General features: G+C 54.8%; 1 protein-coding gene across 2 annotated transcripts in view; it reads right to left on the bottom strand.

The window, feature by feature from the left end:
• Positions 1-257: 257 nt before the first annotated feature.
• Positions 258-21153, bottom strand: part of ZZEF1 (zinc finger ZZ-type and EF-hand domain containing 1) — a 100994-nt gene continuing 80098 nt past the window's right edge. Inside the window, exons 43-55 of one of the 2 annotated variants that reach the window (XM_059379830.1) lie at positions 19084-19277; positions 17566-17685; positions 15875-16066; positions 15126-15262; positions 13875-14010; positions 13414-13773; positions 11896-12039; positions 11326-11494; positions 11058-11156; positions 10526-10691; positions 5215-5368; positions 4706-4777; positions 258-2635 (exon numbers count right to left, since the gene is read on the bottom strand). In XM_059379830.1, the coding sequence (XP_059235813.1) occupies positions 2555-2635; positions 4706-4777; positions 5215-5368; positions 10526-10691; positions 11058-11156; positions 11326-11494; positions 11896-12039; positions 13414-13773; positions 13875-14010; positions 15126-15262; positions 15875-16066; positions 17566-17685; positions 19084-19277 (2024 nt within the window). In that variant the 3' untranslated portion in view covers positions 258-2554. The remainder of the gene's footprint in view (positions 2636-4705; positions 4778-5214; positions 5369-10525; positions 10692-11057; positions 11157-11325; positions 11495-11895; positions 12040-13413; positions 13774-13874; positions 14011-15125; positions 15263-15874; positions 16067-17565; positions 17686-19083; positions 19278-21153) is intronic. The other variant, XM_059379831.1, reaches the window with a different exon arrangement.

The raw sequence follows: 21153 nt of genomic DNA, 5'->3' as shown, positions 1-21153 counted from the left end.
GGGCCGGGAGGAGCAGCAGCCTAGACCGGAGCCCTGTCTCACTGTGAGCTGTGCAGGGCCTGGGGCCACATCCAGCCGTTGAGGATGACCTAGGGGACACCATGTGGCGGCAGACCTCCCAGGAGCCGGCAGTGCAGGAGCACATGGTCCCTGTCCGGGATTCCCACCAACTCCAAGGCCTTGTGATCCCAGCGATTCCAGCCCCTTGGGCTTGGGAGAGACAGAGGAAAAGGCAAGGCAAGGAGGAAAACAGCCCACACACAGCTGTACTGTTTTTATATAGAATTTGTATAATATATTTCTCTTCATTTGCACATTTACCCAAAACTTAACATCCTTTTTACAGGCTGAACTCACTCAGCTTGATATAATCAAAATTCTTTCTTTCAAACAAATAAGAAAAATTCAAAATCGTAAACCCGTAAGAAAACAAATTAAAAACGGTGATGAAACCAAGTCACCCCTCCCAGTGCGAGCAATGTCCGTTCGTACAATCTATAGGGTTTGGGTCGGAATCTCTTTATGGATCAGGCACATGTTTTCGCGACACCTTTATTCTCGCTGCTTTTAGCTCCTGCCTGGCAAGTCTGCCTCGGGGAAGGATCAAAGGGAAGCTAGTCTTGGAGGCGTCGGCTTCTTGGGGCAGCCGGGAGTCGAGGCAGGTGCGATGTAGGGCAGCCGGCGTGGGGCGGGGAGCAGGGGAGAGCAGCAGCTGCATGCCAGGCGGGACCTGGGCTCGCTCTGTGCAGGGTGGGCAGAGAGACCAGAACAGCCAGGGCGAAGGCAGACAGCAGCGGGTAGAGGCCGGCGTTTACAAAGTCGGCCTCCCAGGGACAGAGAGCCAAGTTGGTGGTCCTGCCCCCATAGGCATGCCCCACCCTGGCTGTCTGGCCTGGTCAGCAGTCCAGGTCATGAGGGCTGTGGATGGCAGCGAGATGAAGTGGTGATGCACGGTCCTGTCTTCCAGGTCCCCCCTTGGCAGAGCTGGGGCCCCACCACCAGCTCTGTGACCTCCCTCTGCCCTGCGAGACCCGCCGCGTCTAAGCGGTACGGACGTGGGGACTTCTCTGGGGCGGCAGGCAGAGTGGAAGACGAGAATGGGTTTCTACAGCACCACAGTGCCCACCTGTTTGCATCCCGACACCATGGGGGACCAGAGCGGGCCCAGGGCCTCGGGCCTGAGGTCACCAAGTCTCAAGACCTAACCCCTTCCCCCGGTCTCCTTTGGACAGCCCCTCCCAGGACGGCTCCTCGTGCAGCTTGGGGACCTGAGAACCGAGCTCTAGGGCTGGCTGCAGGAGCCGCCGCCCCTCATCCCACTGATGCAGAAGTGCTTCTCCAGGAAGACCCTCCTGAGACCTGTAGCCTTGGGCCCTTCCCACCCAGGCACCCACAGACAGCAGTCACATGCCGGTGCAGACCCGCTCAGCATGGGCCTGGCTGTGAGGAGCCTTCCGTGGGCCCCGTGTGGGGGGAAGCACTCCGGCCCACACGCCATCCTGAAATGGCCTGAGGCGCTCTTCACACCAACAAGTCCCACAGAAGCTCGTCCACGGCCCGCATGCCCTCCCAGCCTCACATTCCAAAGCCTGGCTTTGGAAGGAGAGTCTTCAGCACTTCAGGGAGAGACCAGCATCCTAAAAGGGAGAGCAGAAACGGCATTCACTCAAACAGATGCTGTGACGGCGGACCAACAGCCAGGGAAGCACACAGAGTCCCAGGGGTCAAAGTGATGGACTACCGGGACCTCAGATAAGAAATAAAATCATCATATATTCTCTGTTTGGTTTTTGGTTTGGTTTTTTTTTGTTTTTTTGGTTTTTTTTTTTACTTCTAAAATAAGATCCATCTGATAACACTTCGAGTCTTTAAGTACAGAAGCTTTCCCAAAAGCAGCGTGTCCCCTGGATGACTGTTCCATTGGGCCCCCTGGAGGCCTCACAAGGGAGTCACGTGGTTCTGTTCTGAGAATGTCAGGCGGAAACTGAAACAGGAGAAAACAACAAAATGCAGACGTGCGGGGAGTCGGAGCGAGAGCGATGCCCACGGGCAGCCCACCGGCTGTGACCACGGACACCTGCTCACTGAGGACTTCCGTGAGACGGCCATGTGGGCACCAGCAGGTGGCCAGGACGAGCTCTCCCCGGCTTTGGTTGGGGCTGCCCAGTCTCCAGATGCAAGACCGCAAGAAGAGCTCCCAGGCCAGGCTGCCGCTCCAGGTCCTCCTGAGGAAGGCAGCTTGGGGCCAACTCCGGCTTCACAGGAAGGCCACGTGCAGCAGCTCCAGAGACAGAACCCTTTCTAGAGAGGCTCCTTCAGACCTTCCTGGGCTGACCCTCTGAGCAGCCCTGTGGCACTCGCTCCCACATGCCGTGGTCGTGCCGGCGCGAGCGTGTGACGCACGCGGCCGCTGCTCGGACGCAGGCTGCCTGGCATTCTGCTAGGAATGGGAGTGGGAGCTCAAGGGGGGCCGGGCGTTTTCCTGAATGAGTTCAGATGTCCGTGTGAGCGCTTGTGGACAGACGCCCCCTTTCTGTGCAGGCCACAGCAAAGGCTAGCACTCGACGTTCCAGAGGCCGGTCGCCTTGTTCGGGTAGTTGATGGCCAGGCTGATGGCAGCAATGTTCTGCAGAGCCTGTGGAAGGAGAACCAGTCGTGTGCTCATTTGTTAAGTGTGGACTGGATAAGACCCTCGGCTGAGTACCAATAATGTTGATACTTGGCTAATGGTTTAGCAGAGGTTTCTGGAGTACACATTTAGTGTATGGAAATTCAAGACAGCTAAAGGGCTGTTTGATTAACATCTCATCTTGCATCGTGATCAATTGGCAAGAAAAGGAGTTTTCAAGATTACATTTCTGGATGCTATCTTTTCAATTAATGTATCTGTAAAAGTTTCTTTGTAAATATTATGTGTTCTGATGTGTCTAAGATTCCAAACAAAATGATCCCTGCACTTCCTCAAGATGTTTAGTGACAGTCTGGTAAGCAGAGCAGTCTGAGCAAGAAATAGGAAATGCAGAAATGGGTTTTGTCTGGTTGCATATAATCTTTGCTCTTTTTAAGCTCTGTGAGCTCTGAAATATATTTTTGGGTTACTTAGTGTGTTTGACAAGACAGCTTGATATTTCTATCAAACAAATGACTTTCATATTGCAACAACCTTTGTAAGAATAACTCAAATAAAATTCTTTTATTTTAAAATAAAAGAATGGGGTGCTCATGATGGGGTGCCCTCACCCGGGGCACCAGCCCAGAGTGAGAAACAGTCACTCAAGACTCCATGAGAACTGCAAACACAGGGCAGAAACGTGACTACTACCCCGAGAGAGGGGCAGGTGTGATGCTGGTGGGCTCGGTGTGCCCGGAGGACATGGGCCGCAGGGCATCTGGGCAAGCTCTTTGGAGAAGGGAAAGAACACAGAGGAGGAGGAGAAGGGGAGAAACGAACAGTGCTAGGCCAAGCGTGGGAGGGTGCCGGGAGGGGGTACCCTGGAGCCAGGCCGAGGCCGCGGTGTGAGCTCAGCGCAGCAAGAACAGGGGAGGCTAGGGGAGGAGGAGGCAGAGTACTGGTCCGGCACAGAGGACATGCCGTGGGGAGGGTCAGCACGAGCCACAGGCAAGGAGACAGGACATGGGGATAGGCAAGAGGGAGGCGCCCACGGGTACATGACACAGAGCTCATGGTGCCACAGGTCATGTCTCAAGTTGTCACTGTGTGTCAGGAAACCAGGGGCGGTGGTGGCAGGGCAGGCAGGGGTCTGTGAGGAGAGAAGGGGGTTTCTACTCTGCCTGCGGGTCTCTGGAGAATGCGTGTGAATGCATCTAAGTTGAAGGGGGATTCCTGCGTCTTCCCGGCAAGGCGACCACGTGTTCACGAAGTGGACTTGCCAGGAACCAATGCCCACTCCGCGCGACCCTGGGTGAACCTCCCACTCGTCCAAGTGCAGTGCCCCATCTGCCCAGCACCAGAGGGCTGGGCCACAAGCTCGAGGGTACGCGAGGGCACCTTGAGTCTAAGGCTGTCAACGTGTGGTCTGGGCCTGGGGTTCCCGAGACCCTCTCAGGGAGTCTGCGACATGACAAACACTGTCGCAGTGATGCTAGGACGTTATTCTGCCTTCTTCCCCTCATGCTCCCAAGGGCACCGCGGAGTCCCCCAGAGGCAGCTGGGGCGCCGGCCCTGGCAGATGCAAATCACTGCCATCTGCCTCAAGAATGATTGTATTTTGGAAAATACAGCTGTTTCTCACAGAATGTGTTATTCACATTAACATGGACTGAGTTTGTTATTTCTTAAAACGAGCTGGTGTTTGTGTAGAACCCACCAATATAAGCTTTTGGAGATCCTCAGTAACTTCGAAGTGTGAAGGACCCTGGGCCCAAACCTCAGGGGCTCTCCTGCCATGGGAGAAAGTCACATCCGAAAGTGCCTGAAATCGAACTACGGAGCCCTCAGCCCAGTGCTCGAGTTAAAGCGCCTGCTGTTTTGGTTTCAGACACAAATTCTGGCCGGCGTCTTGCTGGCCTCTCCAGGCCCACGGTCTTACATGAGCCGCTCCTACGAATGGGTCCAACAGCTCTCAGAATGGGCCCAACAACTCTCAGAAGCAGAGGGACAGGGCGGGGACAGAGCTCCGTGTGGACCCTGGAGGCTGGGGGGCTGGGGGGGTGGGGGCGGCTGGCTCCAGCGGGGAGAGGGTACCTGTGCTGCGCAGCGGAGAAGGTGGTCGTCTGTGGTTAAGGCCAGCAGGTAATCCTGCAGCAGGCCGAGCTCCTGGGGAGAGGGAGGAGACACCGCGTCACCGGATTAGCACCCGGGGACACCCGCCTGCAGCCACAAAGTCTCGCTCCTCCAGGCACCTCACGGCAGGCCTTCCCTCAGGAGTGGCGGATGGGGCTGGACCAGGAGGAACCCCACACCTGGTTGCAGGGGCGCTCTGTGTCCATTTCCTCATGAGAAAATGACGGTAAGCTAAGGAATTCTGAAAAGACGGCCTTTCGTCTACATTCGGCCGCCCACTCTGCTCACGGAGAAAGAAGAACCCACCCATTTCATTTTCCAGGATTCCCTACTGTCCAGGACTAACAGAAAGCACTTCCTCCCTCCCTGACTCTAGGTCTCCCCAGGGGAGGGCACACAGAGGTGAGGACCTGGACTTTAGGCCACACCCCCGCCCTCGGGCAGCAGAGGAAGCACCAGCAGGACCTCACCTGGGCTCGGTTCTCCGTGATGAAGAACAGCTCGGTGAGGGCGCGGTGCAGGGGCAGCAGGATGCCAGGCTGCGTCACGTCCTCCAGCCGGCTGTACTCCATGTGCGTGAAGAGCTGCCACAGCGGCTTCAGCAGCGCAAGGTCACAGAGGTCACTGTGGGGGCGGTGGCAGACGGGAGACAGAAGCCAGCTGACGGACTCCCCCACATCCAGCAAAGTCACTACCATCCCCCAAAATACTCCCCAGCGGCAGAGAAGGAAAGGGGCAGAATCCCCGGAAGCGGGAGACCCTGGAGCTGTCACGTCAATCACGCCTGTCTTTAAACTGGGCGCTGTGAAGAACCTCCCACGGCGGCGGGAAACCCTCGAGATGGACGTTATGTGGAAAAAAGCAGCACGTAAAACCACGCGTACAAAAGAAAACTAAACCCAACTGCGTGTATAGTATCGTGTGCCCATGTCAAAAGCAACAGTGAACAAACACAGAAAATGTTTTCCATGGCTGTCCTTGTCGGTTCCCTAGATTTTCTTTTTTTTTTAAGATTTTATTTATTTGAGAGGTAGAAAGAGAGAGAAGGAGCACAGGAGAGACGCAGGAGCAGAGGAAGCGTCACGCAGGGGGAGGGAGAAGCAGGGTCCCTGCCAAGCAGCGAGCTGGACATGGGACGCGATCCCAGGACCCTAGGATCATGAGCTGAGCTGAAGGCAGACACTTCACTGACTGAGCTACCCAGGCGCCCCAAATTTCCTAGATTTTCTGCAATGTTTGTTGCTTCAACAGAGCACAAGAGAAGATTTAAAAGACAGTGATAAGCAATATTCCAATCTTAGCCTCACAAAACACAAGAAATGGGCTAACGAGGGAGCTCTGCCAGAGCCCTTGTAATTCCAGAGGCCTCGGGTGAGAGACGAACATTTCTGACTCAGGGGTAAGATGTGTTTTTCATTCCACTTCAACCTCCTTCAGAGAAGAAAAGTTAATAAAGCAAATAATACTCTGGGCCTCACTATATGACTTTATGCATTCATAATCTTAAATTTTGCCTTTTCTCTTTAATGTCCAACTTTCTCCCAGAACAGTAAGTCTTCCTGCGGAGCAAGGGGAACGCACGGTTTGATTTCTGGACACAGTTCTGTAGACCTTCCGGGTCACCACTGGGAGGGACGTCCATGCACCTGCGTGGCTCATACTCCTACCCCGCCCCAGGGCTGCCTTCCCCTCTGCCTGTGCAGTCTCACCCCAGGACTGAGGAAGGCCAGCGACCGTGCAAGCGCCCCGACAATGTGGCCAGAAAGGGCCCCGCCGTCTGAAGACAGTTTCAAACCTATCACTCAACCGGGCACTTCTCGGTGCAAGCAGCTCTCACAGGAACAGAACTGAGCCCCTGCGGGCAAAGCGACCTCCGCACACGGGGACCCAGTGAAAACAGCAACCACAGTCCGCTTACCCCCCACACCCCCCGGCTGGCAGCGGCCGACTCCTCTCTGTCAGACTACACAGAGGCCCTGCTGCTGAGGCATCATCCGTCCATTCTGACTGGGACCCTGGGCTTGTCTGGGGTGTCTGGGGAGGGGCCGAGTGGCTCAGCCGCACAAGCATCTGACTCCTGATTTTGGCTCCGGTCATGATCCAGGGACTGCAAGGTGGAGCGCCCCCTTCCGGCTCTGCACTGGGCGTGGAGGCTGCTCAGGATCCCTCTGCACACCCGTCCCCTACCCCCGCCCCCACCCACATGCTCCCTCTCCCTCGCTCTCTCAAAAAGTAAATGCTGGAGGACACTGAACCCTGACAGGCAGGGCTGTGAGTGTGCGGAGGACGTGTGTGACTTGGTTGCCAACACCTGCCCTCCAAGCTGAGGAGCAAGGTGACGCGTCTATAATCCCCACGTCTGTTCAGTACTCTGTGCAAGGTCCTGCAAAAGGAGGGGAGGAAGCTTCTAAGGACCGAGAGGAAGAACTAAAACCCCTTCTTTGCCAAGAGCATGACTGTGCTCTGAATAATCCACATGCACACTTAAAGTTAACAAACAGGGCACGGTCCCTGCACACAAAGGAAATACATAGAAATTAATTATATATGAGCAGAAACAGTTAAGAAATAAGAATTCTTTTTTTTTTTTTAATTATTTTATGCAGGCTCCCTGCTGAGCAGAGAGCCCAATGCAGGGCTGGATCCCAGAACTCTTGAGATCATGACCTGAGCCGAAGGCAGAGGCTTAACCCACTGAACCACTCAGGCGCCCCAAGAAATAAGAATTCTAAAACAACAGGTACAACAGCATCAAAACCATCAACCACCTAGGGATAAACCAAAGGGAGCGTTGTGCAGACTGCCTACACGGAACCCTGTGAGACGTGCCCCAGAGCGGGGCCACGAGGGCTGCAGGGGACAGGCACCAGGACTTCACGGCTGTGGGTCAGGGGCTCAATGCCACAAAGAGCCAAAACCCCATCTGGCGAGAGGAGGCGTGTGCCTGTATGTGTGGACAAAAGCATGTGGCTCAGGGACACTCCGAGGTACCAGAAGTTCTGGCCGGAGCGAAGAGGCAGGAAACAGACACGAGAGGGCATCTGCATTGGAACAGGCATACAACAGACCGTGTGCAGACAACAGCCTAGCCAGAGACCCCAAAGGCCCCAGAGAAGCAACATTAGCACTAGAAGATGCAGTGAAGTCACAGGGCAGAAGCCAAGGCGGAAAGACCCGCTGCACTTCTACACATTAGCAACGAACTATCAGAAGGAGTATTAGGAAACAAACCCATTTATGATGGGATAAAAAAGAATAAAACATTTAGAAATAAATATTAACAAAGAGGTAAAAATGGTCTATCCACGGCAAACTATGGAATGCTGACGAGAGAAACTAGAGAAAACACAGGGAAGTGTAAAAGCATGATCCATGGTCATGGCCGGAAGACCACCGGTGCCAACAGCTGCTGCCCACAGCAAGATACAGCGTCCACGGAGCTCCATACAAATCCCCACGGCATTTCACAGAAACAGGAAAACAGCCATAAAGTCCATGTGGAACTACAGGAGGCCCCGAGTACTCGAACCAATCATCAGAGCACACCTGGAGGCCTCACGCTCTGATTTCCAACCCTAATACAGAGTTACGGTAATCCAAACCATATGGCACCAGAATAAAAACAGGCAGAAAGACTGATGAACACGACAGGGAGCCCAGAAGTACACTCAGGCGTATACGGACCATTAATTCTGACAAAGGTGCCAAGAATACACAATGAGGAAAGGACGGTCTCCTCACCAAATGTGTGGGACAAGCCGGATAGCCTCAAGCAAGGCTGGATCCCTCCCTCATACCACACACAGAATCAATACAAAAGTGATTAAAGACCTGAATGAGAGACCTCCAGCTGCAAAACTCCTACAAGAAAACATAAAGGCTAAGCTCCTTGGCATTGGTCTTGGCTACGAGTTTTTTAAAATTTGACACAAAAGCAAGAATTAAGTGGGACTACATCAAACTAAAAAGCTGCAAAGCAAAGGAAACCATCAACAAACGAAAAGGCGATCTACGGAATGGGAGAAAGTACTTGTAAACCACATCCGATAAGTGGTTAATACCCAAAACACACAAGGAACTCATATGACTTGATTTCAAATGAACCTAAAGAACCCAATTAAAATATGGTCCTAGGGGGCGCCTGGGTGGCTCAGTGGGTTAAGCCGCTGCCTTCAGCTCAGGTCATGATCTCAGGGTCCTGGGATCGAGTCCCACATCGGGCTCTCTGCTCAGCAGGGGGCCTGCTTCCCTTCCTCTCTCTGTGATCTCTTCCCTTCCTCTCTCCTACTGTGATCTCTCTCTGTCAAATTAATAAATAAAATTTAAAAAAAAAAATATATGGTCCTAGGACCTGAACAGACATTTTCGCAAAGAAGATGTGCAGATGGCCAAAAGACACATGAGAAGACAGGGGCTCACATCACTCATCATCAGGAAATTGAAGCCAGAACGAGATATTGCTTCGCATGTGTGAGGACGGCTATCATCGAAAAGATAGGCGATGACAGCTGTTAGGGAGGACACGGAGAAAGGAGAACTCTGGTGCGTCGCTGTGGCCACTGTGGAGACCAAGATGGCGGTTCCTCGAGTCATTAAAACCACAACTACTGAACAATCCAGCAATCCCACTCCTGGGTTTACAGCCAAAGCCCACGAATCATTACCTCAAAGATACCTGCACACAAACGTTCTCAACAGCCAAGGTATGGAAACACACAGTGTCTCCTGCGGGAAGAGTGGATACAGCCTACATGGTGCACCTACACGCACAACAGACCGTTCTTCACCATGAGATGAAGGAGACCCCGCCGTTCGCAACAACACTGATGGGCCCGGATGGCATTAGGCTCGGTAGAATGAGCCCAAGAGAGACAAACCCCAGGTGATCTTACCTCCACGTGGAAACCAAAACCAACCAATCAAACTCGTCAACACGGAGAGCAGAATGAATGGTCACCGGGGCGTGGGGTTAGGGAGGCGGGGAGAGGCCGGTCAGAGAGCAAATGCTCCAGCTGTGAGATGAAGGAGGTCTGAGGGTCTAACACACAATATGGTGATGACAGCTGACAGTGGCGTCCAACGCTGCATCATTTAACAGAAATTTGCTGAAAAGCCAGTTTCAGCAAGAGGGGAGACCCCGGGGCCATCCCACACGACAGAGGCAACCACGTGAGGTGTTCGGTGCATTAACTAACCCGATGGGGGATCTTTCATAGCGTGGACATCCGTGAAACCACCCCCTTCTACGCTTCAGATATATTACAATTTTTTCAGTGATACAGTACTAAAGTGGCCCCGGCAGGAGGAACCAAACAGACGGGGGCTACACAGGAGACCAGAAACAGATGCACGGGTGTGTGGACACCTTCTTGGGGACAAAGGTGACCTGGTAGAGTGATGTGAGGGAAAGGTGGTCTGTGGGGTTGGGCAGAGACTCAAGCCCAATGACTAATCCCAACCTGACACCGGACATCATGAACAGAACGCATTCAGGGTGGAACGTAAGCTAGATGTGACAGAGACAACGAGCTTGGAGAACACAGGAAATAATGTCGCGACCCCAAGACAGAGCACAGCGAACACTTCCTAAACAGGACAACAAAAGCACTATTGTTAAAATAAAAAAAAATTTAAAAAAAAGATTGGTAAAGAACCAGAAGCTATTAAAATCAGAAGCTTCTTTCCATCAGACAGCACAGACAGAGAAGTGACAAGCCCCAGCGTGGAAGAAGGTCCTCACAGCGCGGAACCCCCACACAGGACCCAGGGAGGGCAGCTCACCTGTGGGTGCAGCATCGGACAATCCTCAGGAGCAGGTGGATGGTTTTCAACCGCTGATGCCCAGTCTGGCGACAAGCCACACCCACCAGCCACTCCCAAATTTTGGCCAGGGGCAGGTGCGGAAAGACTCTTTCTTCTGACAGCATCTGCTTCAAAATCTCGAACCCTGGCCCACACCCACAAAACATGGACATTTTAGAAACACAAGCTGCTTGAGTTTTCATAAACAGACCAAAACGACTATGACCATACAAATGTTGCCCAAATGATGCCTTTTATAAGAGCAACACGGGACATTTCAGTTTCTCCTTTTTGTAACATGCCCTGTGAAATCTAAGAAGTGTCTTCTGCAGGACCCACAGGTGGCTCTTCCATCTGTCCACTCACGCTGACCACTGGCTGCCCCAGCACACTCAGCGACGTGTGTGCAAGTCGCAGAGAAAAGTGCCTGCCTTGACTTTAACAAACATCAGTTACATCCCAGAGGGTCCCACCCAGAAGAGCCTGAGGACGGCGAGAGGAACGCACACACCTGTCTGGAACCGCCCCAGGTGTCCCGCCGTCACAGTGAATTTGTAGCCCCACTCCGTGTTGCTCATGTCCGAGGTGAAGCGGTAGTACAGAGTGTCTCCTGGCCACACAAGAGTCAGAAACAGCTCAGGACACGGCAGCCAAAGGAAGTCCCACGCTCCTGAGGAAGAAGGCTGAACCCGGGGTGAAGCCCTCCCACAACATCCTTCTTCCAAGGACTAAGTTTCAATGCTCCATGGAGTCTAGGGGAGCGAGGACATGGCCACTACCTGGGAGCTCAAAATCCTTCCACTTCTGCTGCGACCCACTGAAGGTGTGTCGGTCCTGCTGGAAGTCGCTACTGCTGGCCATGGCCAGCTCGTCGCAGCCCTCCTCTGTGCTGCACTGCGGGTCGAATTTGACCGACAGGTAGATGGCACCAGGGATGTGGACTTTGTCCTGGGGAGGGACATTTCTGTCATTCCTGAGGGCTCCTCTGGTGCCCCGTCCAGCACCTCTAAGACAAGGGGGATGGGGAGCACAAGCCTGGGTAATAAGATGAAGGGCGGGGGCCTCCATGGCGCGGCCACGTCATCGGGAGCCAGTGCAGCCGGGACCGAGCCCAGGCCCTCATGCGGACCCACTGTCCAAGATGCTGGGGATTCCCTGTGAGGACCTCACCGCAGGAGAAGTGAACTCCTCCTCGCAGGTCGGAAGACTAGGGTGTGGGGACTCCCAGGGTCTGGGGAGGCGGACGGCCGCTTAGAGCGAGTGCTGCGCGGGGGAGGCAGCCACCACCGGCACAGAGGAGGTTCTCAGCAGCCCTCACAGGTCCAGCCTGCCGGGCACCCTGGACGTACCTCAAAGTTGGTGTTATTGTTATAGGGGTGTTTCGACTCCCTGACTTGCACCTCCATGCCAGGCTCCTCCATGAACTGGCACGCAGCCAGGGCCATGGTCCCCAGCATGCTCCCTCGGCAGCCCTGGAGCACCTTCCGCAGAATCTGGCAAGACGTGAGGCATGGAGCGTCAGAGCCCAGGGGCGGGAGGAAGGACACGTCCATTCCAACCCGAGGCCCACAAAGGTGCTGGCTTCCCCCTGGTCCCGGCCCCACCCCTGGAGCGCACTCCTCCAGCCACCTCTTACCACGGGGACCGGGACACCCCCGCCTCAGTCTGCCCTGGAAACCCTACTTCTGGGCATGCTGAGAAGCCACCAGAACTCATCAGAGGTGGTCCCGGGCCCTTAGAGTCCCAAGCCAAGCAGGGGAGGGACGCACAGAGAAACAAGGACCGAACAAGGGGACGTGGGCCAAGGAGGCATGGAACTGAGGGCTCCGTGGGGCAAGGATGGGGGAGGCACTTCCAAACGGGGAACAGCTGCAGCAGTGTGGGTGCACCATGTGTGCATGAGCATGCAGGAGGGTGCACCATGTGTGGGGGTGCCAAGGGGACAGGGATGAAAAAGGTGGCAGTAAATGTGACTCAAGATCTTTGCCCTTGGAAGCTGGAAGGGGGTGACAAAACATGGTAGCTCAGCCGGAGGCGGCGCCCATGGCTTCCCCATGCCGCCCCTCCCACCCCGCCCAGACCTGGCTGTGTTCTGCTGTGTGGCTCCTCTGGGTGCATTCACCCTGGGAATCGCCACCCCGGCCCTATTCTCAAAGATGACGTTGGAGATTTGACTTAAGAATAGAACCAGGGACGCCTGGGTGGCTCAGTGGGTTAAAGCCTCTGCCTTCAGCTCGGGTCGTGATCCCAGGGTCCTGGGATTGAGCCCCGCATCGGGCTCTCTGCTCAGCGGGGACCCTGCTTCCCCATCTCTCTCTGCCTGCCTCTCTGCTACTTGTGACCTCTGTCTGTCAAATAAATAAATAAGATCTTAAAAAGAAGAAAAAAAATAGAACCAGAGGCCTGGAAAAGCAGACTGGAATGTGGGGTTAGGCTGCAGAGCCCACAGCTGCCTTCTGAAGGTTGGGGCCTCTGAGTATACTTCCTCAAGACAGGTGCAACACCCCGGGGCAGACACTCCAGAAATAAGCCCCAAACTCCCTGGACGGTTCCTGTACCATGAGGACAGGCCAGTCAGCCGCAATTCCCCGTGTCCCCTGGACCTGGCACTAGATGAGAAGAGACAGGCCAGGCCAAGCGCACAGTCAGGCTCCGGGGACCACAGTGTCAAGCACCTCTGCACACCAGGTCTGCTGCACCCCTGCCTGGTGTCTGCTGCCCTCACAGGTGTTGGGGAGCTGCACGCCACCACAGGTGACCCCCTCCAGGGAGGCCCCCGCCAGAGGAAAAAGGTTCAAACGTGGAGGCGGGGGCCGAGGAGGAACCACATGGGCAGTGCCCAGCCCGGCCTGCTAACAATCACCTACCTTTTCCCACTGATGCTTTTCTTCCAGCTGCATGAACATGTCCAGGATGTAGGTCATGTGGGCCGGGCCACTGAGTTCCAGGGTGTCCTCACTCACTGGCACGTGTCCCGGCCAATCGGCAAGCAAGGAGGCCAGCACGTGGCGGGCGTACAGCACGGCTGTGGCCTCGTTGACGCGGAACAGGTAGTCGCGGGCGGCCCGCTTGCTCTTGCTGTTCAGCTCCTTGTGCAGGAGGGCAGCACTCTTGCTGCGCCGCTGCTTGGCGTAGCTCTGCCGCAGCTCACTCTCCGTGCTGGCGATGAGCTTCTGGCTCACGGGGTTCGACTCGGCTGTGGCCTGCTCACAGCGTGCGGGCCGGGCCTGCAAACCCAAGACCACCATTACCACTGCCTGCCCCTCAGCACGGGGTGGGGGCGAGGTCAAGGGGCAGGTGTTTTGCGTTTAAGGTGAAGGCCACCCACCAAGCATGGTAAGATAATCATGTCTGTGTCCACGGCTTTGGCACTCTGCTCCTCCAGCCTCAGACCCCCACTGGGCTGCCACCTCTGAGCCAGGGTCCGAATCCTTTCGTCCGTGGTGAGCTCATCCCCGTCGAACCTGGGGAGAAGGGGCACAAGGCTGGGCACACACATCACAGAAAGTGAAGAGCTCGGCACGCAGTGAAGCCTGGCGGAAAGGCCTCTCCGCGCTACTGTCCTGTTACTGTTCTGCGGTGACATTATCGCCCCGTAGTTTGCAACCCAGACGCGGAGCACTCACTGACTTGCGCAGACAGACGTGCACATACGCCCTGGGGGCAGAGGATGCCAACTGTCCCTCGGGATCTCAGAAACAGAGCTCCTGGAAGCCTCAACGGGATACCCAGCCCCTCCTCAGCTAGACAGCATGATGCAACTAGGTCCTCCGCCACAGGAGGCCGGTGAACCTTCCCTCAAGCAGCTGGGTTCAGGGTGTCCTCCTCCTTCTACTCTCCGCCACTCCACAGGGCTGGGGGTATGGGTGACAACAAACAGGAAGACAATACCCTTGGGGAGACAGGGTCCTTCCCAGAGCAGAGCTGCCTACCCACCCTGGACGGTCCCAAGAGGAGAAACAATTCTATCTTCCTTGACCCACTGTTTCCGGGTGTCTTAGTCACAGCTGCTTAGACTGTGCCCTCCTTCATTTCACAAAGGATTTGAGGCAACGTATGAGAAGTGCAGAAAAACAGCTTTTTCAAAGAAAAGTTGAATTGGAACTGCATGTAAGTTAGAAGAAGTCAAAAACAAGCACATGACAGGGGGAGATCAATGTGGCCAGTGACGGTCCACAACATTCGGGAGCTGGGCCCAAGCACTAGGCCGAGCTTCCCGGCCCAGAGGAGGGAGTGTTGTTAACTTGGTGATAACCCTTGGGGAAATCCATGAAGATAACGTGCAAATAGCACTCTGGCCGCAGGGCCCAGGACGACGTATGAGAGAAGCCCTGGTGTCCGCTTGATGTCCACTCCCAGAGGGACACGCAGCACAGCTCAGAGAGGATGCATGTAGCGGGGCGGGGCCGGTGTTCACGGCACTGCACAAAGAACTGAGAACCAGGTCCAGGGGTCGGCCTGGCCTGAGTCTGCCCAGCACGCGCTGGCGGGAGGCCATCACGGCCCTGCCCGGCCCCCATGCTCTCCCCCCCGCGCTCCCCTGCTGGCCACACATGTGCCGCAGCTCTGCACCCCTCACCTCTTCTGAACCTCCAGGAAGAAGGAGTCAGTCCTTTTCATCTGCAGCTCGTAGATGGCCCGGAGGACGTGCAGCGGGGCACGGAGCGCGTCATGCGCCATCTGGAGGCCACGGGAGGAAGCACAGGAGAGACGGGGCTCAAAAGGGATAAAAGGGTTATTTTCTCAAGTTACCACAGGGTGTAATTTCTGAATCATCAACCCTAAGAGACGGACTGCGGAATCTGCTCTGCGATCATAAATTCACAGGAAAACACGGCACGGTAGCCCCGGCAGCCACACGCTATGCTAACATCCACACCCCCACCCACCGCCGGAGCCACTGCCACGCACGCAACTCCAAGCACCGGCACCATGGGCCAGACACACGCCTGCTCCTCTGATCCCCGTCCAACTCTCTGCCTCTCCTCCCTGCGGTCCGTGCTCCAGGAAGCGAGTATCCCCAAGGGACATCAGAGAACGCATCTCAGAAGTCACAGGAGACGCCCGGCAGCTAAGGGCTCAAAGGACGAGCAAAAGTGCTTGTGCTCGTGTCACCGGAGAGACAACCCAACGCTGTAGGGCCAAAGAGCTTAAAAACGACGGCCGTGAGGATGTCTCCACTCTGGGTCGATTCTGCATGATTCAGACTGAGTCTTCAAGAAATGACCTCTCAGCACGTCAGACTGAGGCACTTTCACATGGAGGCAAACACTCGGTGTGAGCCCAAGAGAACCCACCCCGTGCTTTCCGCACGGCCCCAGAACTCACCAAGAAACATATTCGGGTGGGCTCGTCCAGGCTCTCCAGAGGGTCGAGCTTCTTCTGCTCCGGCTCGGTGGGGCTGCTGACCATGCCCTCTACTTCGTCCTCGGGGTCCCCTCGCTCGTCTCGCTCCAGGGCTGTGTGCTCGGCCGAGGTGTGGCTCTCCTTCTTCGAGGAGTACAGCATGATGGACAGAATCTATAGATAGAAAACCAGGCAGGACAGGGCTGCGGGTTCCGTGGATGAGAACATCACACTGATCTTTAACCCTCAAATGGTACAAGGTATTTGACCTTTTATAATAGATGCAAGCATTCTCAAAAAGAAAGTAAAATTAGTAACAAAAAACACGAGAACATGCTCCATTTGCCTGTAATTGAAGACATACTAAGACACACGCCTTGGAGCGGACGACCTAGGCTGGGATCACCTCACGTTTTGGTGAGGGAAAGGAGCTAGAACAACGTCTGCTGACTGTGCCCCAGCCAGCAGCACCCCTTTCAGGAGTAACATCGAGCCTGTTACGCTCGATAAAGCTGACATCCACCTTCGTGTGTCCCTGGCAGCCACTACGCTGGGGTCATGAAACCACCCAGCGACTCAGGGCAGCAGCCGCCGCACAGGCCCATGGCGTCTGAGTGCCACACGCACGGCACCATCTGTGTTTACACGTGTGCCAGTGACGTCGACGGAAACAACTAGAATAAGGCCGTACAGAAAATACTAATGGTGGTTGTGTTCATGCGGTGGAATTTGAAGTTTTCTTCCTTTTCTATATTTCACATTTTCTGCAATGTAGTTCTGTTATTTGAATGATTAAAAAAATTAAATTTTACTTTTTTTTTTTTAAAGATTTTATTTATTTATTTGACAGAGAGAGATCACAAGCAGGCAGAGAGGCAGGCAGAGAAAGAGGAGGAAGCAGGCTCCCCACTGAGCAGAGAGCCCGATGCGGGGCTCAATCCCAGGATCCTGAGATCATGACCTGAGCCGAAGGCAGCAGCTTAACCCACTGAGCCACCCAGGAGCCCCAAATTTTACTTTAAAATGTAAAAGGTTTTCCTCAGAATGAGAGCCCAGATGCTCTCCGGGCTTTCCCATACTATATTTCAGCACCATTTCCCGAAAGCTGGCCAACCCCTCACAGGATGCCAGAGGACGGGCTCTTTGCACACTGGCCTCTGTGTGACAGAGCACAGCCGGCTGCCCTCCCTGAGCATGGCAGCAGCCTCTCCCAGACCCAAGGCCAGCACACAGTACACACACTCGACACGGAACCTCAGCGATCCCACCGAGAAAAATCTGTGGCCCAGAAGCAATGTAGTGAGATGAAAATGATGGACTAAAATGCTACGTAAAATAAACATAACCAAGGACAAACTCAGAAACAGATTTTAGCTCAAAGGAGTGTCAAAGGGAAATAATAATTCCAGGATACATTTTATCACCGTGAGGTAACGGTCAGCCGCATGTTTCCATAAACTATTTGTCCTCCCGTGTTCTCTGAGCAAACAGCAAATGCATCCTCTCCCTGATGGGTAGGGCAGCTGTAATATCCCTGTTTCCAGCAGGGGACGCAAACCGAAGACACGGTTCCAACGCCTGCCCAGAATGGGTGAGCTCAGGGTAGAGCCCGTCCCGGCTACTGCAGGGGTCGCTCCCAAGCGGGAGGCCTGCCGCGGGCAGCGCACCCATACCTCCAGGTCCCGCAGGAGCCACGTTTTGCTGAAACCGGTCCCTTTGCTGCACTTTTTCACCAGGAGCTTCAGCAAATCCGTCTGAAGGAAGGTCGCGTGAGTCTCTTCGAAACCGTGAGCCTGCCAAACAGAAGAGCAATGACCCACAGCCGCCTCCCAGGCAGAAGGCACAGGCCCCGTGGGGAGAAGCAAGGCTCTTTCAGAGCCCAGGCTCAGCCTATGGCCCAAGGTCACCACATGGGGAAAATTCCAGAGTCACAGGAAGGATGACACCCTGAACCTCAGCCCCAACCTGAGCCCGTCCACTCCCCAACTCAGCCCTGGCAAGCCTTTCTGGAGCCCAGGACACCGTGGGCTTTGTCCTACATGAATGAGCTTCCCCAGCGCTCGTCAGACCACATCCTACGTCCCGACTCCTGGCAGATGGGGCGCCACAGACGGCCTGCCCGGTTCTCTGGCCTCACACCCATCTTCCGCAGGATCCTGAAGGCCCAGAGGTGCTCTTGCTATCGCTGACAGCCTCACCTCCTCCTGGGCCTGGCTCCCGAGGCTGCATCGCCCTGTCCAGACTCCTCATCTACCGCCTCACACTCCACCTCCTCAGACAGGCTGTTTCTGATTCGGCAGGCCTCCTCCTCGTGGGCCCATGGGGCTCTCTGGAAGGCCAGACTGCAAGCCCCACCTCTCGAGATCAGTGCCACGGAGTTCCACGTGGCTCCTGGTGCTCAACCAACAGTCATGAAAACAGGGACTCCAAGACAGAAACGGTCTGTGCCCTTGGGGAGTTTGTTTTCTCTTTGCTACTATAACTAAACAACTAAAACGAGAACAGACTGTGGTAAGTGCCTCGGAGGCAACAAACAGCAGCTGCGTGGCCTCGGTCCCCTCAGCAAGAGCACTCAGGGCGGGCCCAGAGCTGCCAGCTGTGCGGACCCCTTGTGCTGCCTCAGTCCTCCTGTGGCCTCCTGGGCAGTTCTGCCCAAGTCCAGGGAGTCACCAACTTTTATAAGAAACCCTTTTTTCATGGCTACTTCTTTGGGGAACATCGTCCTAAAAAGTGATCGCTTTCCTCCTGTCAGGCCCCTCAGCTAGCAGGTCACGGCTTCTGGTCTGCACGCCAGCTTTCATCACCCAGCTCCTCCCGCCCCAACCGTCAAGCCTGTCGCTCTAAGTCCCCTAACAAGCCGGGCCCCTCTGTCCTCCATTCCCTCTTGCCCTGGCTCAGAGGGGAGTGAGAAACTGTCCCATCCGGTTTCCTCCCGCCTTCCAAGGTCACATGCCCATCAGGTAAACATGTGGTTCCATGAAATAGTACTAAAAAAATACAAAGAGCCAACTACTGGGAAAATTCTGTTTCCTCCTTAGTTATCCTCATGCAAGACCTCAACCACTCCCAAAAATAATCCAGAGCCTTTGGTTAGCCGTCCATCGCGATTAGACGGCACCCGCCTGCAGTATGAGCCCCACAGACGTCCCATCACAGTGGCTCATCTGCAAGGGGAAGAAGGTCACCATTACCTTCAGCGTTTTGTAGAGTCCTTTGAGGGCGAGGGACAGGACCCAGGTAGCTTCCACGGCCTCAGGACAGTGGCTGTCCACGCTGGTCTGCAGAAGGTGACTGGCGATGAAGGCCAAGTGCTGGGCGTACTGGCTCAGCTGGGCCTGAGAGCCGCTGCACTCCTGCCCCTTCTGCACCAGCTGGTAGTCCTTCACTGCGGCGTGCAGGCAGGCAGGAAGACAAAGGCATGGACAGTTAACGCTCCCAGCAGCCACATCTCTTCCCCCGTGGCGTGCCTTACTGAAGGAAGAGCCGCAAACCCCAACACAGACAGCCCTGCTTCAGCCTTGGCTGTGACCCCTATGGCCGGTTTGCAGGTGAGTGCCGAAGTGGCGTTGGGCCACCCAGCCACCAAGCAACCAGAGACACGATTCACATCCCGCTGCTGTGCGCAAACTGGCCATCTCCAAGTGCTACGGGCACTTCTTCACCGGCGCTGCTCCCAAGCAAGCTGAGACAGACGGGAATGGCTCCTGTCTCGAGCAACCGGACAGTGAAGTGCACGTGAGACCATGGTTTGCAGACAGGTGGTGACCGGCAGTGCAGACTAGGACCCTGACAGAAGGGACAAGAGCCAGAGGACCCCTCCAAAAGCCTGGCTTTCCCGAGACCACTTCCAGGGGCAGAACGGGGACTAGAATCAGAAGCAGAGTCCGGTAGTCTCAGTGAACTGATGAGAAAAAAGGTGAGTCTGGGGAAGTCAAGGCAGCTAGAATTTAGGGGCCAGAATGTCACGAAGAAGGGAGAGGCACAGGGACATAGAGGCTGCGGGGGCCTTGCCAGATAGCCGCACAAGCTTCATGGCGAGTCTCTGGCAGAGCAGGAGCCACAAGCACGGGAGCACACCACCCAAGAGTGGGAGACGAACGACTCCTGGAGCTCACAGAGGCCTGGGGACCTTCTGGCTCCCCACGCCTGGCATCCTACTGGGTGCTGGCGCACGTGTCCTGTTGGGGGCAAAACAACTATCTGAAGACAGTCGCTCAAATGTTTCTGAATCTGATGGAAACCGTAAATCCACAGACCAACAAGCTCAATAACCCCCAAGAAGAAGAAACAAGAAACTCATGCCGAGGCAAACCCTGAACAAAATGCTAACCCTAAGTGACTAGGTGACTAAGGAGCAGTTCTTAAAAGCAGCCAGCGGGAAAAAGACGCATTTGAAGACAAGAGAACGACAGCAAACGCTGCAGCTGTAACCATGTAAACCACAAGAAAATGGATCAAAAACCTTAAAAGACTCAAAGAAGGGACTCTTGGCCTAGAATTTTGTAGGCGGCAAAGTCATCTTTCAAAGATAAAGTCAAGGGACGCCTGGGTGGCTCAGTTGGTTAAGCAGCTCCCTTCGGCTCAGGTCATGATCCCAGCGTCCTGGGATCGAGTCCCACATCGGGCTCCTTGCTCCGCAGGGAGCCTGCTTCTCCCTCTGACTCTGCCTGCCATTCTGTCTGCCTGTGTTCCCTCTCGCTCGCTCTCTCTCTGACAAATTAATAAAAAAAATTAAAAAAAAAAAAAAAAGATAAAGTCAAAATAAATATTTTTTTTGGTTTGGCAGGACACACCGACCAAAGCCTATAGCAGGAGACCGCGAGGCAAGAAATGTTCCGGAGTTCTTCAGGCCGAAGCAAGATGGTAGCAGGACGACACCTGCACCTACGCACAGGAACAAAGACCACCAGGAACAATAAGTATGAGAGCAAAGCTTTCTCACTTTAAAACCTTTCTTAAAGTATCTTCTTATTTGTATTATTTTTTATTTTTTAAACAAGAGTTCTTTTTTTTTTTTTTAAGGATTTCTTTGAGGGAGAGCGAGAAAGAGGGTGTGCGCACACAGACAAGCCAGGGGTGGGGGCGCAGAGGAGGGAGAGCGAGTATATAAGCAGACTCCCTGCTGAGCACAGAGCCCAACACAGGGCTTGATCCCATGACCCTGAGACCATGACCTGAGCCCAAACTAAGAGTCAGATGCTTAACCCACTGCAACACCCCAGGAGACCCAAAACATCTGACTTTTTAAAGCAGAAATAAAT

The sequence above is a fragment of the Mustela nigripes genome, chromosome 16 (genome assembly GCF_022355385.1).
Source record: "Mustela nigripes isolate SB6536 chromosome 16, MUSNIG.SB6536, whole genome shotgun sequence".
NCBI classification, from domain to species: Eukaryota; Metazoa; Chordata; class Mammalia; order Carnivora; family Mustelidae; genus Mustela; species Mustela nigripes.
This window is presented reverse-complemented; position numbering and strand designations above follow the sequence as displayed.